The sequence below is a fragment of the Balaenoptera borealis genome (genome assembly GCF_965194805.1).
Source record: "Balaenoptera borealis genome assembly, chromosome: 7".
NCBI classification, from domain to species: Eukaryota; Metazoa; Chordata; class Mammalia; order Artiodactyla; family Balaenopteridae; genus Balaenoptera; species Balaenoptera borealis.
The window spans coordinates 88,629,624-88,651,639 of NC_138864.1; the positions used below are offsets into that span (position 1 = coordinate 88,629,624).

Consider the following 22,016-nt stretch of genomic DNA (forward strand, 5'->3'; position numbering starts at 1 on the left):
GGGGCCAAAGGTTGGTTAAGGCTTTGGCTTGATGTGCAGGTGCACAGAAGTCCTAGAAGGACCCCAGTTTGTGAAGGGGATTCAGGCTGCCTTGTGCGTTTGTTCAGACCAGGAGAACGAGGTTCAGAGTAACCAGGTTTTATCTTCACTGTGTGTTTGGAGTGTGACAGCAGGGGTGAAACAAAGCAAGTTGGGTGTCTATATCCGGTCTTCTGTCATTGGTAAAGCTAGAATGCACAGCTCTTAACTTTTGCCTTGGCATCTCAGGGTTTTTTTGATTTTTTTTTCTTCTGCTGATACAACAACTCTTTGGCACAAAGCAATGATGCTGAGCTAAGACTCTCCAGCCACCTAAAGGCAAGATGAGTTAAGATGGAGCAAACTCTCCCATACTCCCTACTTAATGATTATTTTTTAGTTAGAGACACAACCCTGATGATAAACAAAGAATCTCAGCTAATTTGCATTTATGAAAGGGCACCTCACAAATTAAGCAAGCATAACCAAAATGGCTAATTGCTAAGTGAAATCAGAATGTAAGCCTTGGTATATATCCAGAGAAAAACATGGTCTGATAGGATACATGCACCCCAGTGTTCATTGCAGCACTGTTTACAATAACCAAGACATGGAAGCAACATAAATGTCCATCAACAGAGGAATGGATAAAGAAGATGTGGTACATATATACAATGGAATATTACTCAGCCATCAAAAAGAATGAAATAACGCCATTTGCAGCAACATGGATGGACCTAGAGATTGTCATACTGAGTAAAGTAAGTCAGACAGAGAAAGAGAAATATCCTATGTTATCACTTATATGTGGAATCTAAAAAGAAATGATACAAATGAGCATATTTACAAAACAGAAATGGACACACAGGCTTAAAGAATGAACTTACGGTTCCTGGGTGGAAGGAAGGGATGGTTAGGGAGTTTGGGACTGACATGTACGCACTGCTATATTTAAAAAAGGTAACCAACAAGGACCTACTGTATAGCACAGGGAACTCTGCTCAATGTTATGCAGAAGCCTGGATGGGAGGGGAGTTTGGGGGAGAATGGATACGTGTATATGTATGGCTGAGTCCCTTTGCTGTGCACCTGAAACTATCACAACATTGTTAATCGGCTATAGTCCAATATAAAATAAAAAGTTAAAAAAAAAAAAGAAGAATGGAAGCCTTGGTGTTTCTGCTGGAACATTCTCCAGTCATCTTTGCTCCCGCATGGTACAGCTAGATAATTTACATATGCGCATTGCCAGGTAAACCCTGTAGTGTGTATAGTAAAATTAACCAATTCTTAGTTCAGGCAAGGGCAAAAGGGTCTGAGTGACAGGTGGTGGGTCATCTCCTCTGGATGCCATAGATGGTCCCTCTGACCCTGTCCCTGAAAAATTCTCAACACCATTTGATCTGTGTACTCTTTCTCCTCCGGTGATTTTTGAGGGGACTTAGCACTAGTATTTCGGGACCAAAGAGTCCCAGTGGTTTGGGAAACACCTCCTAGGACTTCCCTGCTGTCAAAGGCTGAATGGGCTGAGCTGAAAGTGTCTAAACCTCTTCACGCAGGTGCTCTGGAGCCCACGTCAGGTTCACTTTGCCATCCCGCGTTTGCCTGCCGCGGGAGTGCCCTGCACCCTTCCTCACACACCGGTGAGCTCATGCCGGTCAGTCCTGGAGAGGAGAGGGGTTGAGGGTGCAGGGCTTACAGGGGAGAACCATGGAAGCCAGGTTGAGAGACGTGACGCTCATTCCAGGAAAATAATGGGAGAGAAGATGGTGCCCAGCACCACGCTCTCACACGTCAGGAACACGTGGTGGGCTTGGAACAGATAAAGAGCCTCGCCTTTGGGGTGGGTCAGAGTCGGTCCCTGTCCTAATGAATCGTGCCTGATCACGCAAGGTAAGCCTCATGACTTGGGTGCAGGGCCAGACACGATCATTTCATTACCATGGCAGGTGTTCCAGCCAGATTTCACTGATGGTTGATGGCAGGGGTGCCCCCCTCTCAAGGAAGAAGGCAAACAGCCTCTGCAGAAAACGTTGCCCAGGATCAGAGTGAAAGCCCAGAGACTTGCTGTGGTTGAGTGCTCAGATTTCACTCACAGCTAGCTTTCGTATTTTTGAAGCATCCAGGTAATAGTGGTAGCCCTTTGCTTCAGGCCCCCCAGTTGTAATCACATTATTGACCTCCCACCCAACCTCCTTGAGGAGGCATCTTGACATAGACTGGGAATGGGGTGGGGTCTCAATGGGCCCACATTACCTGATGCATAGAGATCCTGGGTCCCCTAAAAGAGGATATGGCCTGGAACATGCTGGCTGGTAGAGAAACTCATTATTCCCTTGGCTACCCACACCTTCACTGAGGACGCTGGGAGAGAAGGCTCCTCCAAGCAGCGGGAGTTCTGTCCATTCCCTTCTCTGCTGGTTTTCTACCCTTGACTGGATAGAATGGATTGTTTCCTGGCAGTTCAGGCTCCTTGGAGTCTGTGATCTATCAGCATCTTGACTGCTTCCTCTTAATGCAGTGCCGACCAGCTGTCCTAGGTGACATCTGAAACATCGGCATTGCAGAAAAACACTTGGGAGCCGGCGACACAGACAACCTCTGTAGGGCGGCCCTGGCTCTCTCCATTAGGTGAAAAATGTTCAGTTTATAATGTCTAGGTCCACTATAAAAAATAGAACCATGTCCATTTCTGTGGCTAGTGTTAGATGCTTCTATTTTTTTTTTTTATCACATTTCCAGTAATTACAATGTTCTTTTCAGGGATGTTGTAATCGGATATTGGGGAAGGTTTGTCATCGCCCTTTATGACTTGAGATTCTTGAGGCCATTCCCATTTCTCACTGCTGCCCTTGCTACCCAAGCCTCCGCTGCTGTAGCTCACTCATACTTGCCCTATTTCCAGGAATTTTTCTCCTTCTGTATCACTCACATTCTATAGCTTTTGAAGGCAATGATAGGAAAAGCCCAAGGAAGTTGGGTTAGCTTAGGCCAAATTGAGTAGAGGTACAACAAGAAAGCTAGGTTTGTCTATTTTGTCTTTCTTCTTGAATTCCTGATGCTAAAAGCTATCTTGCAATCATGACCTTCATTCATTTAACAAGTATTTATTATCTACATTTGTTTAGAGAATTGAGAAAGAAGCACATAGCTGCATTATTTTGGTAAAAGCTAGCATCGTAAAAAAAAAAAGAGAAAAGTCAAGCAAATATCCTAAAAGTTTTTTCAGGATGGACTTATGCAATTCGTTGCTGGCTTGAGCTTTTATGAAATCACTTTGCTCATTTGGGGTAATCTCCTCCACCTCGACATTCTGGCAGATGGGGAGGTATACTTGCCATCTGTCTTTATTTTTCTAACCCCTCCACAGGACGTTGCAAAGTGGGCACTGTGGGGACATCCCACACTGCCAACTCCATTCTTTCACCCAAATGCTTGCTGTTTCTCTGCCCGGATCCCCGGCGGGGAGAGAGGCTGGCATGGGTCTCTGGCTGATGTCTGCCTGCCCTTTGGCTCCTTGGAAAAGGAAGAGCAGGACTGGTCTGGAGGGGCCTCTGTGTGTACAGCTTCTGCTGAAAAAGTGCAGTTTCAGGGATTTTGGGCTCTTGGACTAAAAGACTCTTTCTGCAGTGTTTTTTACGCAGTATAACCAGCTTGTTCTCTGTCCCCTCCAGTGGGACAGGATCCAGAGGTTGGAGGGGCACTGGCTGATCTGATCATAGGTTTGTTCTGTTTTGTGATGGGACTGGGGGTTGAAGCTCATTTCTTCTCCTTCCATAAGCTCCTTGAAGTCAGGGACGGTGGCCTCTTTGCCATCATACCCCAGAGCCAGGCACACAGCTTGGCATTTCATAGGTGGTCAATACGTACCTTTAAAAGTGAATTCATAAAAGAAAGCAAATAAGGCAAGTGTGGACTGTAGAAAGAGTACAGAATTTAGTCAGAGAACCCAGTTGGGCTCTCAGCTTTGCTGCTCAGTAGCAGCAGAAGCAAGTTCCTTACCTAACCTTGCTGAACCTCAATTTCCTCATTTGTAAAATGGGACAATCACATTTGCTTCTTAGGGCTGCTGTGGGGATGACCTGATATAGAGAGTGATGTGGCTCTTGGCTCATGGAAGGTTTTGGGGGTGTTTGCTATTTACTGGAGAGTTCCAGGTGGGTCATTACAGAGCTACCTTGGGTCCCCAGCATGTAGCCTTGGCAGACTTGGGGTTCTGCGGACAGTGGTAAACCAGTCTAGGGGCTGCCAAGGCAGGGCATATCAGTATCTCTGGATCACAGTGTGGTATCTCCTGCCTGAACTCACTTCACCGTTTAGGTCTACACCTCCTTCACCATAAGAGTTCTGGAGCTCTCATGGAGGTATCCATGAGGGCAAACACACGTTCATAATATGGAACCACGTTTTTAGCACAGGCTTAGAAACTTGGTGAGTGAAGTACGAGAAAGCAAAAGGTGGGCACTGAACAGGGTGGCCTGCTTCTAGCACCTCTGGGGCTGGAGTCCAGCTCTGCCATCAGTCGATTAATTGGGCAAGTCATGTCACCTCTCTTGGCTTTGCTTTTCTGTTTTACTAAAATGATGGGTGGGTGGCGACTGGGGAGTTGTTTTAGATCTGATCTCACCTTTTTTTTTTTTTCTTTTTGGCCATGATCACAGGACAGATGGCATTCACATGTGCGGCATATTCTTAGGGGTATGCACAGACTTCGAGAAGCCTTCCAAAATGTTGTGGGGGACTGAAGGCATTCAACATTTTGAAATCACTACTGATATTAGCAGTTTAGCAAAACTACTATCTTACGATGGGCTATGGGCATAAATAGGATTGGCTGTGAATTATGCGCAGTTTCTTTGCAAAGTTCCAAGTCTATGCTGTCTCGACCACGTGGGTGAGTAAATCAGAATATGAGTGAGGATGCTGTTCTTATGAGATAGCTGTGATTTTGCCTTATTTTATTTAAAAAGCCATGACTCTCAATCTTGGATTTTTGATTAGCACTAACATATTTCTTGTGGTATAACTCAGAGCTGATCATGACACACTCCTTTGTTATGAATCAGAGCAAAGAATTAATGGGTCAGATATTCTTAAAGTCTTTCTGCTTTGCAGCTTGGTTTTGTTGATTTCACATGTGTCTAGGACTTGCTAAGATAGGGAAATTCAGTTCCGCAGCAGGCTACTCTAATGGAGTGGATTGAGTTGAGAGGACAGGGAAACTCAGAGTCAAAGAATTTCCCAAACCTTTCTCAGTAACTCACCTCTTGCAGACATCATTTCCAATCATGGCGTATATGACAATGGCTGGTTGGTCCAACAGCTGGTTCCTAGACAAACTGAGAACCCGTAGATGGACTCTGAATGTCAAACACTTGGAAGCCTAGCTGTGAATCTTTGTATGACCATCCTCTTGGTAACATTTTGCTATTTTTCTTTCATTCCAGTATCACCATTCCCATTTCCCCTCTTCTTCTCTATAAATTTTAACCCACTTTTCCATTAGGAAAAGACCACATAAATGCATAGAACTAGAAGAGTAGATTGAAGTCTCCCGTAGGGGGACACACTACCATCTTTATAGCATCTTTCACAGAATTTGTCATGAATAAACACAGGTGAGTTATCTGAGTTACTTGTGTCCAGACGTGTAGGACATTATTACAGCTGTGGACCTGTGGTCAACTTTGAAAAATCAAGGGTTTATCAAGGTTTCTATTCTGGACACCCAAGGCCTTGCTTCTGAACTTTAAGTCCAATACAAGCACAAAATTGTTTTCTTGTTCATAAAGCAGGATTAAGAAACAATACTTTGGCCAGACCTAAGTTTTACCCACTTTGTATGCATTTTTATGGACACATGTAAATTAATCACTTCCTATGGTCACTGGCCCAAGAAGTGACAACTTCCCAGTGTATGGAAAGTGACTAACAAATTATGGATGCTCAGTATAAGTGGTTACTGGGTAACAACAGAGAGTTTTTATTCATTTTTCAAAATAGAAATCTAACTTAAAAACAAATTCTTATATCCCTCCCTCTTCCACTTACCTTTCTATAAATCTCTCCAGGCTTTGGGAAGATGCACCTTAAAATTAAGAAAATAATTAAAGTTAGTAAGTTCAATTCAGCACAATCAGTATGAGAGTTTGATTGATTGACTGAAATCATGGAAGAAGTATCACTGTACACTCAAAGGTCATCCAAACCATCATGCTGATGGGAATGACTTCATCCTGCAACTCTCCTTAATGGGTCTTCTATTTGCTTGGCATTATAATTAACATAATCCTAAGATTTTTAGATTCACAGGTTTCAAGACATTTCCTAAGCATGAATGGGTGCACTTTCTAGTAGATGTGAGAAAAAGGTATAAATCTATCAGCAAAGACAGAAACTACCCAAAGATTAAGGAATGAGTTGAGGGATGAGAGGTACAGTAAAAAGGATTATCTGAGAACTGCCCATCTCCCTAGAAATGCCCATTTAATTGCCTGCCAGTATTCCTACTCACTCCTGGGGCTCCTCCTGACTGGCTGGCCTGCGCAAGGTTTAGATTGTAGAGTTGAAATATTTCAGCTCCTGTAGTGACATGCATAACCATCCTTCCCCCACCCTTGTTACCACCTGTCATGCATCTCCTATATGAAAATTATATTTATTGAACACTCATTTTATCGTAGACACTCTGTTAAGCACTTATATTATTAGTTCATTTAGAACTTAGCACCACTGTACGAGGTAGGCATAGTAGTATTCCCATTTTATAGATGAGGAAACTGAAGCTCACTTAAAGTGACTTGCCCATAACCACACAACTAATCATTCGGAGAGATGCAATTCAAACTCAGTCCTTTCTGTGAGGCTGAGCTCTGGTTCCTTGTGTGACAGTGCTTCTCTAGACTGGGTGTCTAGAAAGGGTGAACCCAAATAGGTTTACTGTTTCTTTGTCCCTTGGAAGATAGTCTGCAGCAATTAGTGGGTAATCCTCAGATGGGTGGTACAATTCAAGGGGCAAAGAAGATTTTCCTGTAACTTCCAGCCTTGGAAGCTTGGGGGGAAGGCCAGTGGGTGTTCCGGCAGATCCACGTGCACACCCATGAGGAGCGTGCTGGCCCATGTCCCCTCAATACCGTGTCACCATGCAGGGACTGCCTCCTTCTCCACATACAGCTAGATGCAAGCGCTATGGGCAGCACTGATGTTCTCTTGGCTGATTCAGGAATGTTAGTACGATAAATGAATATCGCTTTATTTCCTTTCTTATTGCGGTAAAATGTACAACACATAAGCGTAACCATTTTAACCCATTTTGAGTGCACGATTCAGTGGCGTTAAGTATCCATACATTCATATTGTTGTGCAAACATCACCACTACCCATCTCCAGAATTTTTCCGTCACCCCTAATTGAAGCCCTGTATCCATTAGAGAATACCCCTCCCACAGCCTCTGATAGCACCATTCTACTTTCTGTTGGTATAAATGTAACTATTCTGGGTACCTCATATAGGTGGAATCATACCATATTCGCCTTTCTGTGTCTGGCTTATTTCATTTAGCATAATGTTTTTAAAGTGTATCCATTTGCAGCATGTGTCAGAATTTCCGTCCTTTTAAAGACTGAATAATATTCCATTGTATGTACATACCACATTTTGTTTATCCATTCATCTGCTGATGGACATTTGGGTTGTTTCTACATTTCGCTATCGTGAATATGCTGCTATGAACATTGGTGTGCAAGTATCTGTTTGAGTCCCTACTTTTTAGGTAACTGAAATTGTTGGACCATATGGTAATGCTATGGTTATTTTTTTTTAGGAATCATCACACTGTCTTTGTTTCCTTTTTGTAGTGAGGCGGGATAGTATTAAATATGCACACAGACATACAAGTTAAGGGCAGTCATTTCATCTCAGCATGCATGCATGCATTCATTCACCCTCTCCATTCATTTGTTGAGCACTTGCTGTGTGCCTTGCACATAGTAGGGAATTAGCAGATGAGTTGGACACAGCCTCTATACCTGAGGATTAGCATCTGTGGGGTTAGACACATAACCGAGCACTGGTGAAAGGTTTAATGCAACCAAACCCAGAAATCTCAATGTGATTTGAGCCTATTATCTCGGCTCAGAGAAGGTGCCAGATTTCACAACACCGAGTCATAAACATAGAGACTCAAAAGTATTTCTGGGTGTGAGATGACTCCCTCTTGCTCCCAAGAGGGAAGAGAAGGAGGGCAGCCACTGGGAGCCTACGATGGCTCACTCATCTCATCGTCTGGGCCCTTCATCCAGTGCCAGCCCCAGGACTCTCATCTTCCCATTTTCAGTAAACTAATAAATCGGGAGGTGTTTAATTCTCACTCTTTGATTTTTCTCTTAATGAGAACTGAAAACTAATGAAAGCTCAAGCCATGTGTGGGAAAAAAAATTAAAGGACCAGGTCAGGACAATAATTTTCCTCATTATCCAGAGTACAACTGGGAATGTGAGGTGTAGAGCACCCACAGAGCTTGAGGAAAATGGAAATGGAAACCTGTCACGGCAGGCCACATGGGCAGCCCCTCTCTGGACCCACATCCCTACATCCCTCTGCTGCTAAGGGCAAAGACGGCAGGCCAATGGCAACGGCTTGCGGTGGATTTAAAAGTAGCAATCACAGACATCCACCCAAGGAGAGAGGAAGTGTCCACTCTTCCTTACCCAAATGTTTATTTTTTCTGGTGGGTGTTTATAACAGGAGCACAGAATTTTCTTTGCTCCAGAGTTGTGGCACCTTCCACGATTTCCATTTCCTTTTGGAAATCTCAGTTTTATGAGATTATGTAATGAGTTTATGTAATTCCCATGTCACTTCCTCTTCTTAGTCCCCCTTTCCTGTCGTTCTGCTATCCCTTTGCCAGCCCCATCATCATTTGCTGTCTCTCTCCCTCCCAAGCTCTCTTTTCTCTCTCCTCCTGTGTATAGACTTCCTCTCGGCTGCTGATTTTGTTGTGGCTGCTGCTACTATTACAGAAAATACTTCATAAAGTAGTTGGAACAGGAAGATGTAAGCAGGAGAGAAAGATAGCTTCTAGCCTGTGGGATGAGGCAGAACAAGGTGAGCATTTGAAGAACTGGTGCTACCCTTAAGAGGTCCATACCTGGTCTCTACAATAATAGTTCAGAGAAATGGAAAAGTTTTGACTCTGAAAAAGGGACTTTTAATTTATTTGTCAAGGTGGTACAATGGAGAATCTACCTGTCCCCAGTTAAGAAAAGAATAGGGTCCTTATTGGCCACAAAAGTCTGAATTCTGGCTCATTCAGTCCCTTTTAAATAAGGCATAGTGCATTGCAAGGAAAGAAGGGTTTCCCATAATCTCAGCACTGATTGTCTTTCATGAGTAAATTTCAGCTTACATTCCCACTGCTGGATCAGTGCTGACCACAGCAGCAAGTGCTTCATTCTGGACATTCGAATCAACTGGTAAGACACTCTTAACGGTCTTCTAAATAAGCCTGTAATTTTTTGTTTTTGTGCCTGGTCCAGAGTAAGTGCTCAGTCTGAACTTCTTCATGGGGTATATTTAAGTATAAGTATAATAGGTCTTCTTAACTTAATTAATTCATTCAGCAACATTTATGGAGTACTTACTATGTGCCAGGCATTGTAATAGATGCTGGGGACACATCAGTCAATAGAAAAGATATGGTCCCTGTTTTTGTGAGGCTTAGAGTTATTCATAAGTAATGAACATCAAGTGTTAGGGATTCTGAGAAGCCCTGAAGAAGTGGTATTAAGCTGAGCACTGAAAGAAAAGTAGGTGCTTCTTCTCTTGACGTCCTAAGAGAAGAACTTGGCAACTAATTCCCAATAAAATATCTGATGCTTTCTAGACACGACTCAGAAACAAATCTCTAGTTTAATGCCATCCTTGTTATAACTCTCTGAATAGGACAGGGGCAGATCCAGGTTTTGGGTTCTGAAGATTATATAATTTGGAGGACCCTCTTTAAGGAAAAGAACACAAAACACAAAAATGAGACCTGACACAAAGAGAAGCCAGAGTGCAAAGAGACACAAGTCTTAATCAATTGTGGTTAAATATCTCAAGTTGGTAAATTTTACAAATCCATATGGTTACCAGGCAAGTGAGGGGCCCTCAGGCTTCAGCATCACTAGCCTTATAACTCTGCCTCTTGGCACTCCGTAGACATCAAGTGCAAAGTCTGAGAGCATCAGCGCTAGGTGGGACCTTTGAGAGTATGTGATCAGGTAGCCCACTTTACAGATGAGGCCCAGAGAGGGAAAGAGGTTTGCTCAAGGTCTAACAGCTAGCAATCAGCATCTCAGCTAGTAACCCATTTCAGGTACCAATTACTAGACATTAGTAATGACTGAAACAGATTATTTCAGTTCTTAAATGAGAATATGTGAATTATAAGATCTAGTTCTTATATGAGAACCTGTAAAAAGGACTACGAGGTGCATTTTGCAACCACTGCTATAAAATTTTTGTCAGATAGTTCCAACATCTGACATCTGTTCGTTTTCTTTTCCCATGTGAGTTGAGATTTTTCTGGTTCCTTATATGCTGAGTAATTTTGGATTTTATCCTGGGCATCTTGGATATTATAAGACTCTGAGCCTTATACTTTTGTCTTATTAGGCAATCCACCCAGTCTGGTTCAGGTGGCAAGTTCTAACTAGCCTTCTGGGAGGTTATGATTTCAATGTCAGTTCCACTCTCAAAGCCTCTGTAGTGTTATTCTGATTTGTCTCATGTCTGTGCCACTGAGTGGTCATTCTGGGACCTGGGCAGTGGTCTATGTCCAAGTTGAGGTCTCAAAGTCTTTGGTATGCAATTAAGGATCAGATTTGTGCATGTGCAGCTCAAGAGGAAGCCCAGGAGTTCACACACAACTTTCTGGGGTTGCTTTCCCAAGCTCCTCCCTCTCTAGGAGGTCCTCGGTCCTTTCTAGTTCCTTGGGCTCCCCTCTTTGGTCCTTAAGCCCCAACTTTCTTTCCCCCACTCTCCTGTGCACGTCTCACAAATTAACTAGAGATGAGAGGACAGAGTGAGAAAATAAGCAATAGGGGATTTGCCCCACCCTCCTGGGAGCACAGCTCTTCTAACTGGAGAGACTGTCCCCCCACCCAGAATTCTAGACACTTCCTCACTGCTGCCCTGTCACCGCAAAGAGACCCCTTTTCCACTTCTAGAGTGAGAACTAGAAGGTTTCTTCTGATGCCATCTCTCCATGCCTCTGTCCACTTCTGGGTTTGGGGCAGCATTGAGTCTGGGTTGGGAGATATCAGAGGACAACAAAATGCCAACTGCTGGTTTGGCTGTACTCCTCATTCTGGTTTGCTTCTTCCGTCAGCTACTATTTTCTTTCCAGCGTCCTCCAATACCTTTTCCATATCTTCTGTCCAGGTTTTATAGCTGCATTCAGTGGGACAGACAGCGTGGAGTCTGCTTACTCCATTATACCCGGAACCAGGAACCAAATGCATTATAGAGAGTATGAATAGTTCATGAAAAATGTGGTGTCATACATTGACCTAAAATCAATCTAATAATGCCATTTAACTCTAATTAGATTTTAAATAATACAGATTTTGCTTAGAAATTTAGCAAGCATTTTGAAGAGTGCGATTTGTGTAATCCAGTTAAAAAATCAGCCATGAGAAATTTAAATTCCTTTTTTTCTCTAAAAATCTTTGCTTGCAATAAGCAGAAATATTCAGACTAATACACTGACTAATACACTAATACAATAGACTAATACAAAACTTAATAACTGTTTGTTGTGGCAATTTCTGATGGTGTTTCTACTACTGAAAAAGCTTTCAGGTTCACAAGCATGGTTCTGAATTTCTGTGACAAACTAGATAAATGATTCCCCCAAACATATATTTTTAAAAAGAATATAACAGCCTTCCCAGAGCGGCTCTAATCTACCTCCTGGTCTCAAAACTTGACATAATTTCACAAGTATCCTTCAGCCATGCTGAACTTCTCTCTTCTTCTTCCCTAAAGATATTTTGCCCTTGGAGCATCTATGCACTGAGTCACCATCTCCCCATGGTTTTTGGATTGCTATTTTTTTCTGCAAGCCTCTCTGCTCAAATGTATCTTCTCTGAAGTTTTCCACTCCTTCTCCAGGCAGAGCTGTGTCTCTTATCTCCAGAGACCTCAACCTACCTCTATTTATTTTACAAGAACCATAATTGTTTCCTTCTTTGTCTCTCTTTTCTGTTTACTTATGATCTCCTTGAAGGCAGGGCCTTTGCCTTGTTCACCTTTCTGTTTTCTAGGAGCTATTGCAATATTGGAGAGGAAAGAGAGGGAGTGGTGGGGCAAAATCAAATGGAAAATGAGAGGAAGGGAAGTAAAAGAGAAGACCAGAGGTAAAAGGCACCTCCCAAGAGGCTCTGAAACTGACAAAACCCCGGCAAGTTCCTTTAAACTATCAACACAAGTAGCAGTGAGCTTTCCTTATGATGTCCTTTATCTCAAGTCCTAAACAAAAGGGATCGATTGAAAGGAGACCCCTTAGGACTTCAGGAGCCCTTGCCATTGACAATTACATACAAAAGTGTAAGATATTTGCTTCTGAATTTGCCCTCTGCAGGTGTGCTGATTCAAGAGGTACAGGATGAAAATCTTGATCTAACAGAAGAATAGAAAGCATACACTCTTCATATTATAATCATTGTCAGATGCCTTGCTCCTACTTGGATGAGTTGCATGGAACAAGCAGAAGCCAGGAAGGGCTGCATAAATAAATCCTAAGAAATAGTCCCATTGGAATCAGAATGTCTCCATTCTTTAATGATTCTTTGGAATTCCAGAAAGTATTAAAAATTGGAATGATGTCCTCTAATAAAAGGAGGGAAATGTGTCCCTCTGTATAAAATGTGTCACACCGAAATGTTTCTCTTTCAAAAGTTTCTATTATAATTAAACATTGTATCTTGGAGATACTTTTGGTCTTTGAGAGAGATAACAAGTTTTGATGCCTGTAGCCCTGTAAGCATTTGCCTTTTAGATCAAGCATCTCAAAAATCGGTATTAAAGTCTTTCTTTGTTGTTGTAACCACACTGGATCATGGCTCCCAAACAGAAATGTCCTACTTGTTTTGGTATAAGTAATTTCTGTTATCTCCTGTCAACATCTTGGGTTGAGAGGAAATATTCTACCCAGTGGTTGGGTTCATTAAATAATTACTGAGGGCCTATTTCTGTTTGGCAAAGGTGACTTCTTTGCTTCTTCTAATACTCTGTGCCTTTAGAAAAAATTGTCTTAACATTTTCATTTTGAAATGATTTCCAAAAAGTTGAAATAATTTCCAAAACTCAATAATTTACAAAAAATTGCAAAAATAGAACAAAGGATTTGCACATAACCTTTCATCCAGATTCCTTAAATGTGAACATCTTTCATAATCATAGTGCAATGATCAAAATCAGGAAATTCACATTGGTACAATATGTTGTCTACACTAAAGACCTCATTCATATTTCACTATTGCCCCATTAATGACCAGGGACAGGATCCAATTCAGGATCACATGTGTTTAGTTTCATGTCTGTTTAGCCTCGTTTAATCTGGGCTGATTCCTTAGTCCTTCTTTGTCTCTCATGACCTTGACACTTTTGAAGGGTACTGGCCAATTATTTTATAGAATGTCTTCAATTTGGGTTTGTCTTATGTTTCTTCATGATGTAATTCAGGTTATGACTGAATAGAGGCAAGAATACAGTAGCAGTTGTTCAGTTAGTTTAAGGTACAAAACATTTTTTCTTCCAATACAGAGATCTTAACGGGGTGGAGGGTGTATAAAAATAATAAGCCCTTGTATGTATAATTGAATTCAGCTAAGCCTGGATTAATACTCATTTGCAGTTTTTCTCTTCATCCTTCTTTTACTTTTTCCTTGCCTCTATCCCTTTCTGAGAGGACCACTTTTGATAAAGAAGGCTGACACAGAATGCTGGATCAAGGTATCTAATTCTGACATTCACCTGCCTCCAGGGCAGGTACTGGCTGTCCTAGACAGCAAGATAGTGGTTTTAGCAGCTAGAATCCAAAAGGGGGACAGTATGGCATGGTGGGGAGCAGGGACAGACATGCTCTGGTGTATCTGGTAGGAGACGGACACGAGTTTAAACTCTGCCAAGCTAATGGACCTTGGGCAAGTTACTTAACTTTGCTGTGGGGTTTAAATGGTGATAGAGTATGTAAAGTACTTAGCATAATGTCTGGCTTAGAGAATGTACTTTCTGTGGACCGAATATTTGTTTCTCTCCAAAATTCATACATGGAAATCTAATCCCCATTGTGATGGTATTTGGAGGTGGGGCTTTTGAGAGGTGATTAGATCGTGAAGATGTGCCCTTATAAGAAAAATTGCCGTTCTAAGAAGAAGCCAGAGAGCTGGCTCGCTCTCCTGCCATGCCGCCAGGGGATGCAACGAGAAGCCAGCAGTTTGCAACCTGGAAGAAGGCTCTCATCAGAACCTGCCCATGCAGGCACCCTGAGCCTCCAGACCTGTGAGAAATAAGTTTCCGTTTATAAATTACCCACCCTGGTACTTTGTTAAAGCAATCTGAACTAATTAAGCAGTACTTAATATTAGCTAAAGTCTGTAAAAGTAATAATAACAATAACCACTTCAAACAACTCTCCAGCTGAATCTGCCCATCCTGCTAACAGATGCCTTAGAGGGCTGTGCCCTGACCAGCGGTCCTTGGCAGTATTTCTGAGAGAAACACGATTAGCTGCATGGAGACTGGAAGGACATGAACCTGTTCCTTCTGGCTTGGAGTAAGGCCTGAAGAGTGGTGTCTCTGTGCCCAGGACAAGCTCCTTCGACAGTTCTTGTGCTTGTTGAGGAATCAAAATCCTCTCAGTCAGGCCTAAGAGCAGGATGGATTTCTCCCCCGTGTCTGCTCTTGTTAGAACACCTCCCAGAGGCACCGTCTGTCCTTCTGCTGGACGCCCAGGGCCTGGTCAGCTCTCAGGAGCTATTCCTCGCTTTCGCACCCTCTGACCTGTTGGGCATCAAAGCCCTAGTTCACTTTCCCTTGAATAGTTGCTAACCATTAGAGTTGGGACGGGGTTGAACTCTCAAATGGCCACAGGGGCCGGGTAGCTAAATCCATGTGTGAATGGAACAGGGTGGGAACCTTGGCCAAACACACAGCACATGATCCACCTGAAGGGGGGGCCACTACTCAGTGCCAACCCATTGTTGCCAGGCAGGAGCATGCCTGTTTACCAAAACTGCTGATTTTCTAAGATAAATAGGAAATTGGATTTTTATGTAAAATCTCTTGATTATTAAACATCAGCAATAAACCACATTAAAAAACCAAAAAACTTAAACATGGAGTGAGTCTGAGGATTGCTAGTCTAAGACACTCTGATTTAGGATTTCAGAATCATAGAGCTTGGATGGACGTTGATTATCCTGTTTAAGCCCTTTATTTTAGGGAAACTGAGGTTCAGAATGGGGAAGGGACTCACTGAGGTTATAGAACCAGCCATTAAGGGGTCAGGACTTGAACATGGTCTAGGCATGCATTAACATTTAGTCTTTTTATCCTCTGTGTCTATTACAGCGACTGGTGCTCAAAAATAACTGTAGAATTAATGAAGCCATGAAGGATCATTCTCATGAATCTGGGGCTCGCCTCTCCTGATTTTTCACTGGAGAGCAACAAGAGAGAGTTGTATTATCGTGTGGGATATGAATAAGGTTGTTTTCTTTGCTCATGTGATTCACATGTGAATCTCATGTGCTTCATCCCAGAGCAGCGATGTGTAGGAGAAACAGTCCAAGAGTCATGAGAAGGAGCCCTGAGCTGGACTCACAGTTGTCCTGGACGCGATGTGATGTCCCACATCATGTAGAAATCCCCTCTCCTCTTCCATCCCCTCCCCTCACTCTGATTCTGCTCCAAGGCCTCCTCCTCAATTTGCCTTAGAAACTCTTCCCTCACCCCTTCGCTGCCCAACTTCCTCTTCTCCTTTTCACCCCACCCACTTAGACTTCCTAAAACTTTATCCTGTAGATGGTCTGAGTATGAATTCCACAGCCTGCCCTGAATTTTGCCCCGTTTTTTCTAGTTTCTCCTGGTCTGTCAGATTCTCTCCCATTCTTCAGATGGTTTAACCAAAGGCTAAACAAGGGAACCAGCAAGATGAAGTTTTTTGGGAGGTGTGGGGTATGGAGGGTGGGTAGAGAAGTTAAGAAGTTCAAGATTGAATTTGGTTTGTGGCAAGGGGATTGGGGTGTGGCTGGGTAGGTGAGGGTGCAAACACATGCACTTTCGCAAGTGTTAAAATTCTCCCTTTTTCATATCTATATACTTGCAGTTAGTCCCTTGCTCCCCACTCTCCCACTAAGTGGTGAGCATATGGGTGCACAGAGAGGGGCGACCTCTCACTGTATGGATGGGCCCCTCCAAGGAGACATGCTCTTCAGCACTTGTGACTTTCTGAAAACAAAACAACCCCAAACAGGTGTTGACACCAAGGTTTTGCTAAACTTGCAAAAATAAAATGAGGAAGGCTGCAAGTGAAAAAGACATTCTGTTTCAAGCCAGTAAAGTCCTGCTTGCAAACTGTAAAGAGATCCTTGGTGCAGCCCCTAAGACCATCGGAGTGCCCTCCTCTTCAGGCTGTGTGGCCATGGAGACTCAGGGCTGGGATTTGCTTGTTTCGTAAGCAGATGAGTCTTGTTTATTTTGGAAGTAGATGCCTTACGAATTTTTCTTTACTTTAAAATACATATCGATATTGAATATCATGTTAACATTTGCTTTTCTTCTACCCTTTATTTTAGATGAAGCGTAATCTTGTCACTCATGGTTTTTGCCCACCATGGAGGTATTCAGGTTGGCAAAAGATTACTGTGTGTGCTTTTCTTCTCTTCAAAGGTTACATGTAACTCCTGAGAGTTATTTAGTTTAAGAAAAAGTGTGTCAGTTTGACAAGTCCCTACTACGTGCAGCAGAGGCTCAGCTCAGGGCTGGGAGTACAAATTTGGTTCCCATGCAGCTTGTCCTCACCGTCAGACTGGGAAGCCAGACTTAAAGCAAATGACTCAGCTACAGGCGAGGAAATGCAACAACAGAGGCAGGGACAAAGGGCTTATGTGAGGGCTGAAAAAAAGCTAATACTTACTGAGTCCTCTCTGAGCTCGAGGCCCAAGGCCCGAGACCTTTGCTGAGGTCCCAAAGATTGGAACGTGCAGCACGGGTATAGGAGGTGGTTTTGGGGTCCACGTTTGCTGTGTTGGCCTCCCCAGCTGAATATCGACTGGCATCCACGCCTGAAGCTCTAGTTTCTGAGGGGTGATCATTGCTGGGGAGAAGATGACACCCCTCATCTGCTTCTGCTCCTTCCAACATGTTCTAGAGCTTCCAGCTCAAGCAGCCAAGGCTTGTTCTCCAGCCCTTTCCACCCACAGCTTCCACCTCTTGCCTCACCCATCAGCAGGGGTCTTCCACTGCCCCACCCTCAGTTCTCACACCGTCGCCTTAACCCTGCCCTTGCCCATTGTCTCCTCCAGCCTCTCTAGCGGAGCCCCGAGCCTGCTCCCCAGGCTGCACCCGCCTCCCATTCCCCAGGGCTCCCTCTGCAGTCCCCTCATTTCTCCTCTAGCCTTTGCCCCAGATCCCCTCTGTCAGTCTTAGATCTGCCAGCTACCAGTTTCCATCACTGCCCACTCCCATGCCTAGCCCAGCTTCTTCCTCCCAGAGGAAGCCCCTTTCTTTCTGCCAGATTCTCCCGGTGGGGCTGGCAGCCCCTCTCCTGTCCCCATTACCTTCCTGCTTGCTACTGTTCCCAGGGGCCAGGAAACTCAATGCTAGATGTCCCTCTTTCTGCCCTTGAACTCTGGGAGCCACAGGCCTTCCCAACATGGACATGTGTTTTTTTAATTTATTTTTGATTTTTCAAATCTACTTGCTTCTTTAAACAAAAATTTATATTGAAAAAGAGACTGATTTTTTAAAATGCTGAGTAAATAACAGGACAGGTGGTGGGTGAAGTTAGCAACAAAGATGGACGATCAGGAAGCCCTGTATTTCCCCATTCAGCCTTACCAGGGCCCAGTGAAGTTCAAGTATGGGCTGCTATCACCCCCACTTTGCAAAGGGAGCCCCATCTGGGTTTTGTGATGAATTCCTTCATGTCATGTGACACAGTTTAAGGAACTGGCTTTATTGGGGAAAGGACAAACTTACAAGGCTGGGTTTGCCCCCTGAATCCCATCATCCCACTGAGTTCGGGTGCAGCCTTTCCCCCAGGAGGGCGGGGTGAAGAATCCCACTGGAGCTGGCTTGTTGCAACGGCAACAAAGAATGAGATCCCGGGGCTTCCCTGGTGGCGCAGTGGTTGAGAGTCTGCCTGCCAATGCGGGGGACACGGGTTCGAGCCCTGGTCTGGGAAGATCCCACGTGCCGCGGAGCAACTGGGCCCGTGAGCCACAACTACTGAGCCTGCGCGTCTGGAGCCTGTGCTCCGCAACAAGAGAGGCCGCGACAGTGAGAGGCCCGCGCACCGCGATGAAGAGTGGCCCCTGCTTGCCACAACTAGAGAAAGCCCTCGCACAGAAACGAAGACCCAACACAGCCAAAAATGAATAAATAAATAAATAAATTAAAAAAAAAGAATGAGATCCCGGCATGGCCTTGGGCAATTGTGCTCATCCAACCGTGATCCCCATTTTATAGATGCAGAAACGGACCAGAGAAATTTAACAATTTGTCCAAGTCACACACCAAATCCAGGAACTAAATTCAAAACCAGTCTGCTATTTTATGCACAAAGAAAAAAGACTTTATGAAGTAACAAGGAGGGGAAGACCTCTGTTCTCTGGGCTTCACCTTGTACCTCTGAAAAGTAAGGTGATATTCTGTGAGGACCCAGCCAACCCCCTGGTGTTTTGACCCTTTCCCCCTTCACCGCACTCCCTTCTGCTCCCCACCCGAGCCGTGTGGGCACGTTGGGAGCTGTAAGGGCTGCTGCAACCCATCTCCTTTGCTGATTGTAAAGAAGGCTTAGCAAGAAACTTCCTACGCTTAACCCTCCATGCCAGAGAATTAGTACCCAAATTAAAATGACTTCAACAGTTTACATTTTAAAATACCTTATAATCACTGGCAATGGTTCATGGTAGAGCTATCTACAGAAATTTTTGAGATCTTGTACATAAACCTCAAGAGGAAAACAGGAGCTGTTTCTTTAATTCTTATTACACAATTTTTAAGAAACGCTTTCATATTCCATTCAACTTTTTCTTCCCTTTTTCCTCTTTCTCTCTCACTGGTTCTGAAAAATAAGTGTAGACATAAATATGCAGGCTATAGAAAGGTGACTTTTTCTATATCTAATAAAAACCTTGGGGAGTAATTGAAATGATTTGGCACTGGCAGTCAGGTTACATGCTGCATAATATCAAAGGAAAAATCCATAGTGAGGAAAGCAGCAGAAAACAGGAAGATGTGCTGGAGAATAAAGCCAGAACATTAAATAATGAGTAACTATGAGAAACTTTAAAAAAAAATTTTTTATAATTACATCCTTAGAAAAATAGTCAAGAAGCATCTTCAAAGAAGTTATACTAGACAAAGTGTACACTCTCTGTATTTCTAAGGATTTTGAATTTAAAGAAAAGAACAGAAATACTCCTCACCCCCAACTCCACCCCTGCATCTATTCATTAGATAAAAGTCTGACAGAAGCCATGGGTTTCAATCAAATTTTGACACACATGTTTTTTCATGATTAGGCTATCCTCCCATCTCCTTTCTCCCTTTTTATCTCCACGATCTGAATTTTAAAGAAATGCTGTCAAGACAGTGTACCACAAAAGGAGAGATGTCTACTATAAATTGTACTGAGTACTTTTCAGAGAATTTTACTTTGGTCTTTTAGATTTTACAGAAGATGGCTGCATTCATTGTGGGAACAAAGTGACGTTGAGATGACATGTCTGGGTCTTGTGAGAGAGAAATGCTGGTGTCACAGGCACACGGGGAGAGCGCAGCTTCCAAACTGCATTTCTGGCCGAATCCTATCCCTTATTCTGCACCCTAACATGGACTCTTGGCTGGGGACCTTGGGCAAGTTCTTTACTGTTCCTTCATTCAGTTTCCATCTAGATTTTTTTTGGTTGTTATTTCTATATAAAACCAAAATCTGTGGGAAACAGAAATATTAAAAAAAATGAAAGCAATCACCCATAATTTATCAAACATAATGATTTTGGTGTATTTTCTACCAATTTTATTATGTACAGCTAGTTTTTTCTTTTCTTTTAAAAATATAGTAGAAATTAAATTATACTATCCAATTTTATATGCTAATTTTTCTTTTGGCGGTGTTTTGTCTTTCTAAATAAAAATATATGGACTTTTAGCCCTCATTTCCTAGAGCTGCATAATATTCCACATGGTGTTTTTGGGTTCTTTGTTTTTACAGTCTATACCGGCAGAGAGATTCTGACAGCACTGGGACTGTTTGGATATCTCATAAAAGGAAAAGAGAGAGAGCAATAAAGGGTCAGTATTCACTTTGTGTCTATGATGATTCTTAGCCAGGTTGCATGACAACTTTCCAATAAATTGTTGGTCATGTTCATACGCAGAGAGACAAGGCTGATTTCTTTCTGTGGGTCAATCTCGGATCATAGACCAGTGACTGTATTATCGTTGTTGGTGTCTGAGTGGAGTGAGATAAGCTGGGTACAAATTCCGGCTCTGCAACTTTCTATTTCTGTGATCTGGACAGGGCTCTTGGTTCTCTCTATGCCTCTGTTTTCTCAGCGGTAACAGTGTAGATATCATTACAAATTCCCAATTCTGAGAAACGTATTTTAATACATTTGATACTGGGTTGAGCGCTGCAATCAATGTGTACATTGCCATTTTTCTTTCCTTTTTCCACCATTAACACTCTCCAGAGCTAATACAATCAATGATATCTTAGAATTGAAGTAATATAATATGTAATATAATAAATACTTGCTTTATAATTTGTTGAAAGGATTAGGAGAAATATTATACATAAATTGTTCTTAGCATTTGGTAAGAGATCAACAATCAGCTATTATTTTATTAGTAAGAATAAAACTATGTTGTCCTTAGAATAGAACATTTGTTCTGTGTAGGATATATATGATAAACAATACATTATTTGTAGGTCATATACTTAGATAAAACTTGTACTGCTTGGAAAATTCCTTAATACTCTGTTGATAAGAGATGGCATAGGGATGGCAAATAGGTTTAACTTTATGTGCCAAGTCTAATCTGTTGATGATGATTGTCAGGTGTGATGTGTTGTGAGAATCGCTGAAGCAGAATAGCGGACAAGAGTGCCAAGGTGGGTTAGTTAATATCTTCCCCAGACTTCGGAAGATGGAGTGGCAACACACAGACTAAGTGTTTGCCATTTCTGCATTATGTGTCACAAAACATTACTTGGCAGCTCATTAGGTACTAGCCAGCCCATGGTTTATCAAGCAGGAGTTTCATCAAAATCTTGTGGACTGAATCTGGGTCCAAGGTGGGAGGTGAGAACCACACAGGTAAGAAACAAGCCCAGAAGACACAGATGTCTGGGAAACATGGGAAGCTGATGGAGACAATACCCTGAAAACACATTCCTTTTTAAAATGGCTTTGGGGGATTTCAGCCACAAACTCTTAGCTATTTTTCTTAAAACTCCAACCCCAGTAGAAATGTGGGAGACTTTGCACCATAAGGGATGGCAGGGTCTTTGCAGTGACCTTGATTTCGCTCAGCCCTTGTTCTGCAAATGCTCACTTAGGTCTTGCCTCCTGAGCCTTGATGCCCTGCACCTTGGCCTTTCTAGAGCTTTACTGTTGGATGACTAAGGTGCCCCCGTGGTCTCTACCTTAACGGCATCTTGTCTTGTTCTCTTTTGCTATGGGTAAAAGGCTTTAAAAGGGCCCCTCTCTCAGAAAAG

General features: G+C 42.9%; 1 protein-coding gene across 4 annotated transcripts in view; it reads right to left on the minus strand.

Moving 5' to 3' along the window:
• Positions 1–22,016, minus strand: part of AOAH (acyloxyacyl hydrolase) — a 178,404-nt gene that overhangs the window by 30,041 nt on the left and 126,347 nt on the right. For all 4 annotated transcript variants that reach the window (XM_082399520.1, XM_082399517.1, XM_082399519.1 and 1 more), the window contains 2 exons: positions 6,070–6,106; positions 5,283–5,357 (listed from right to left, as the gene is read on the minus strand). In XM_082399520.1, the coding sequence (XP_082255646.1) occupies positions 5,283–5,357; positions 6,070–6,106 (112 nt within the window). The remainder of the gene's footprint in view (positions 1–5,282; positions 5,358–6,069; positions 6,107–22,016) is intronic.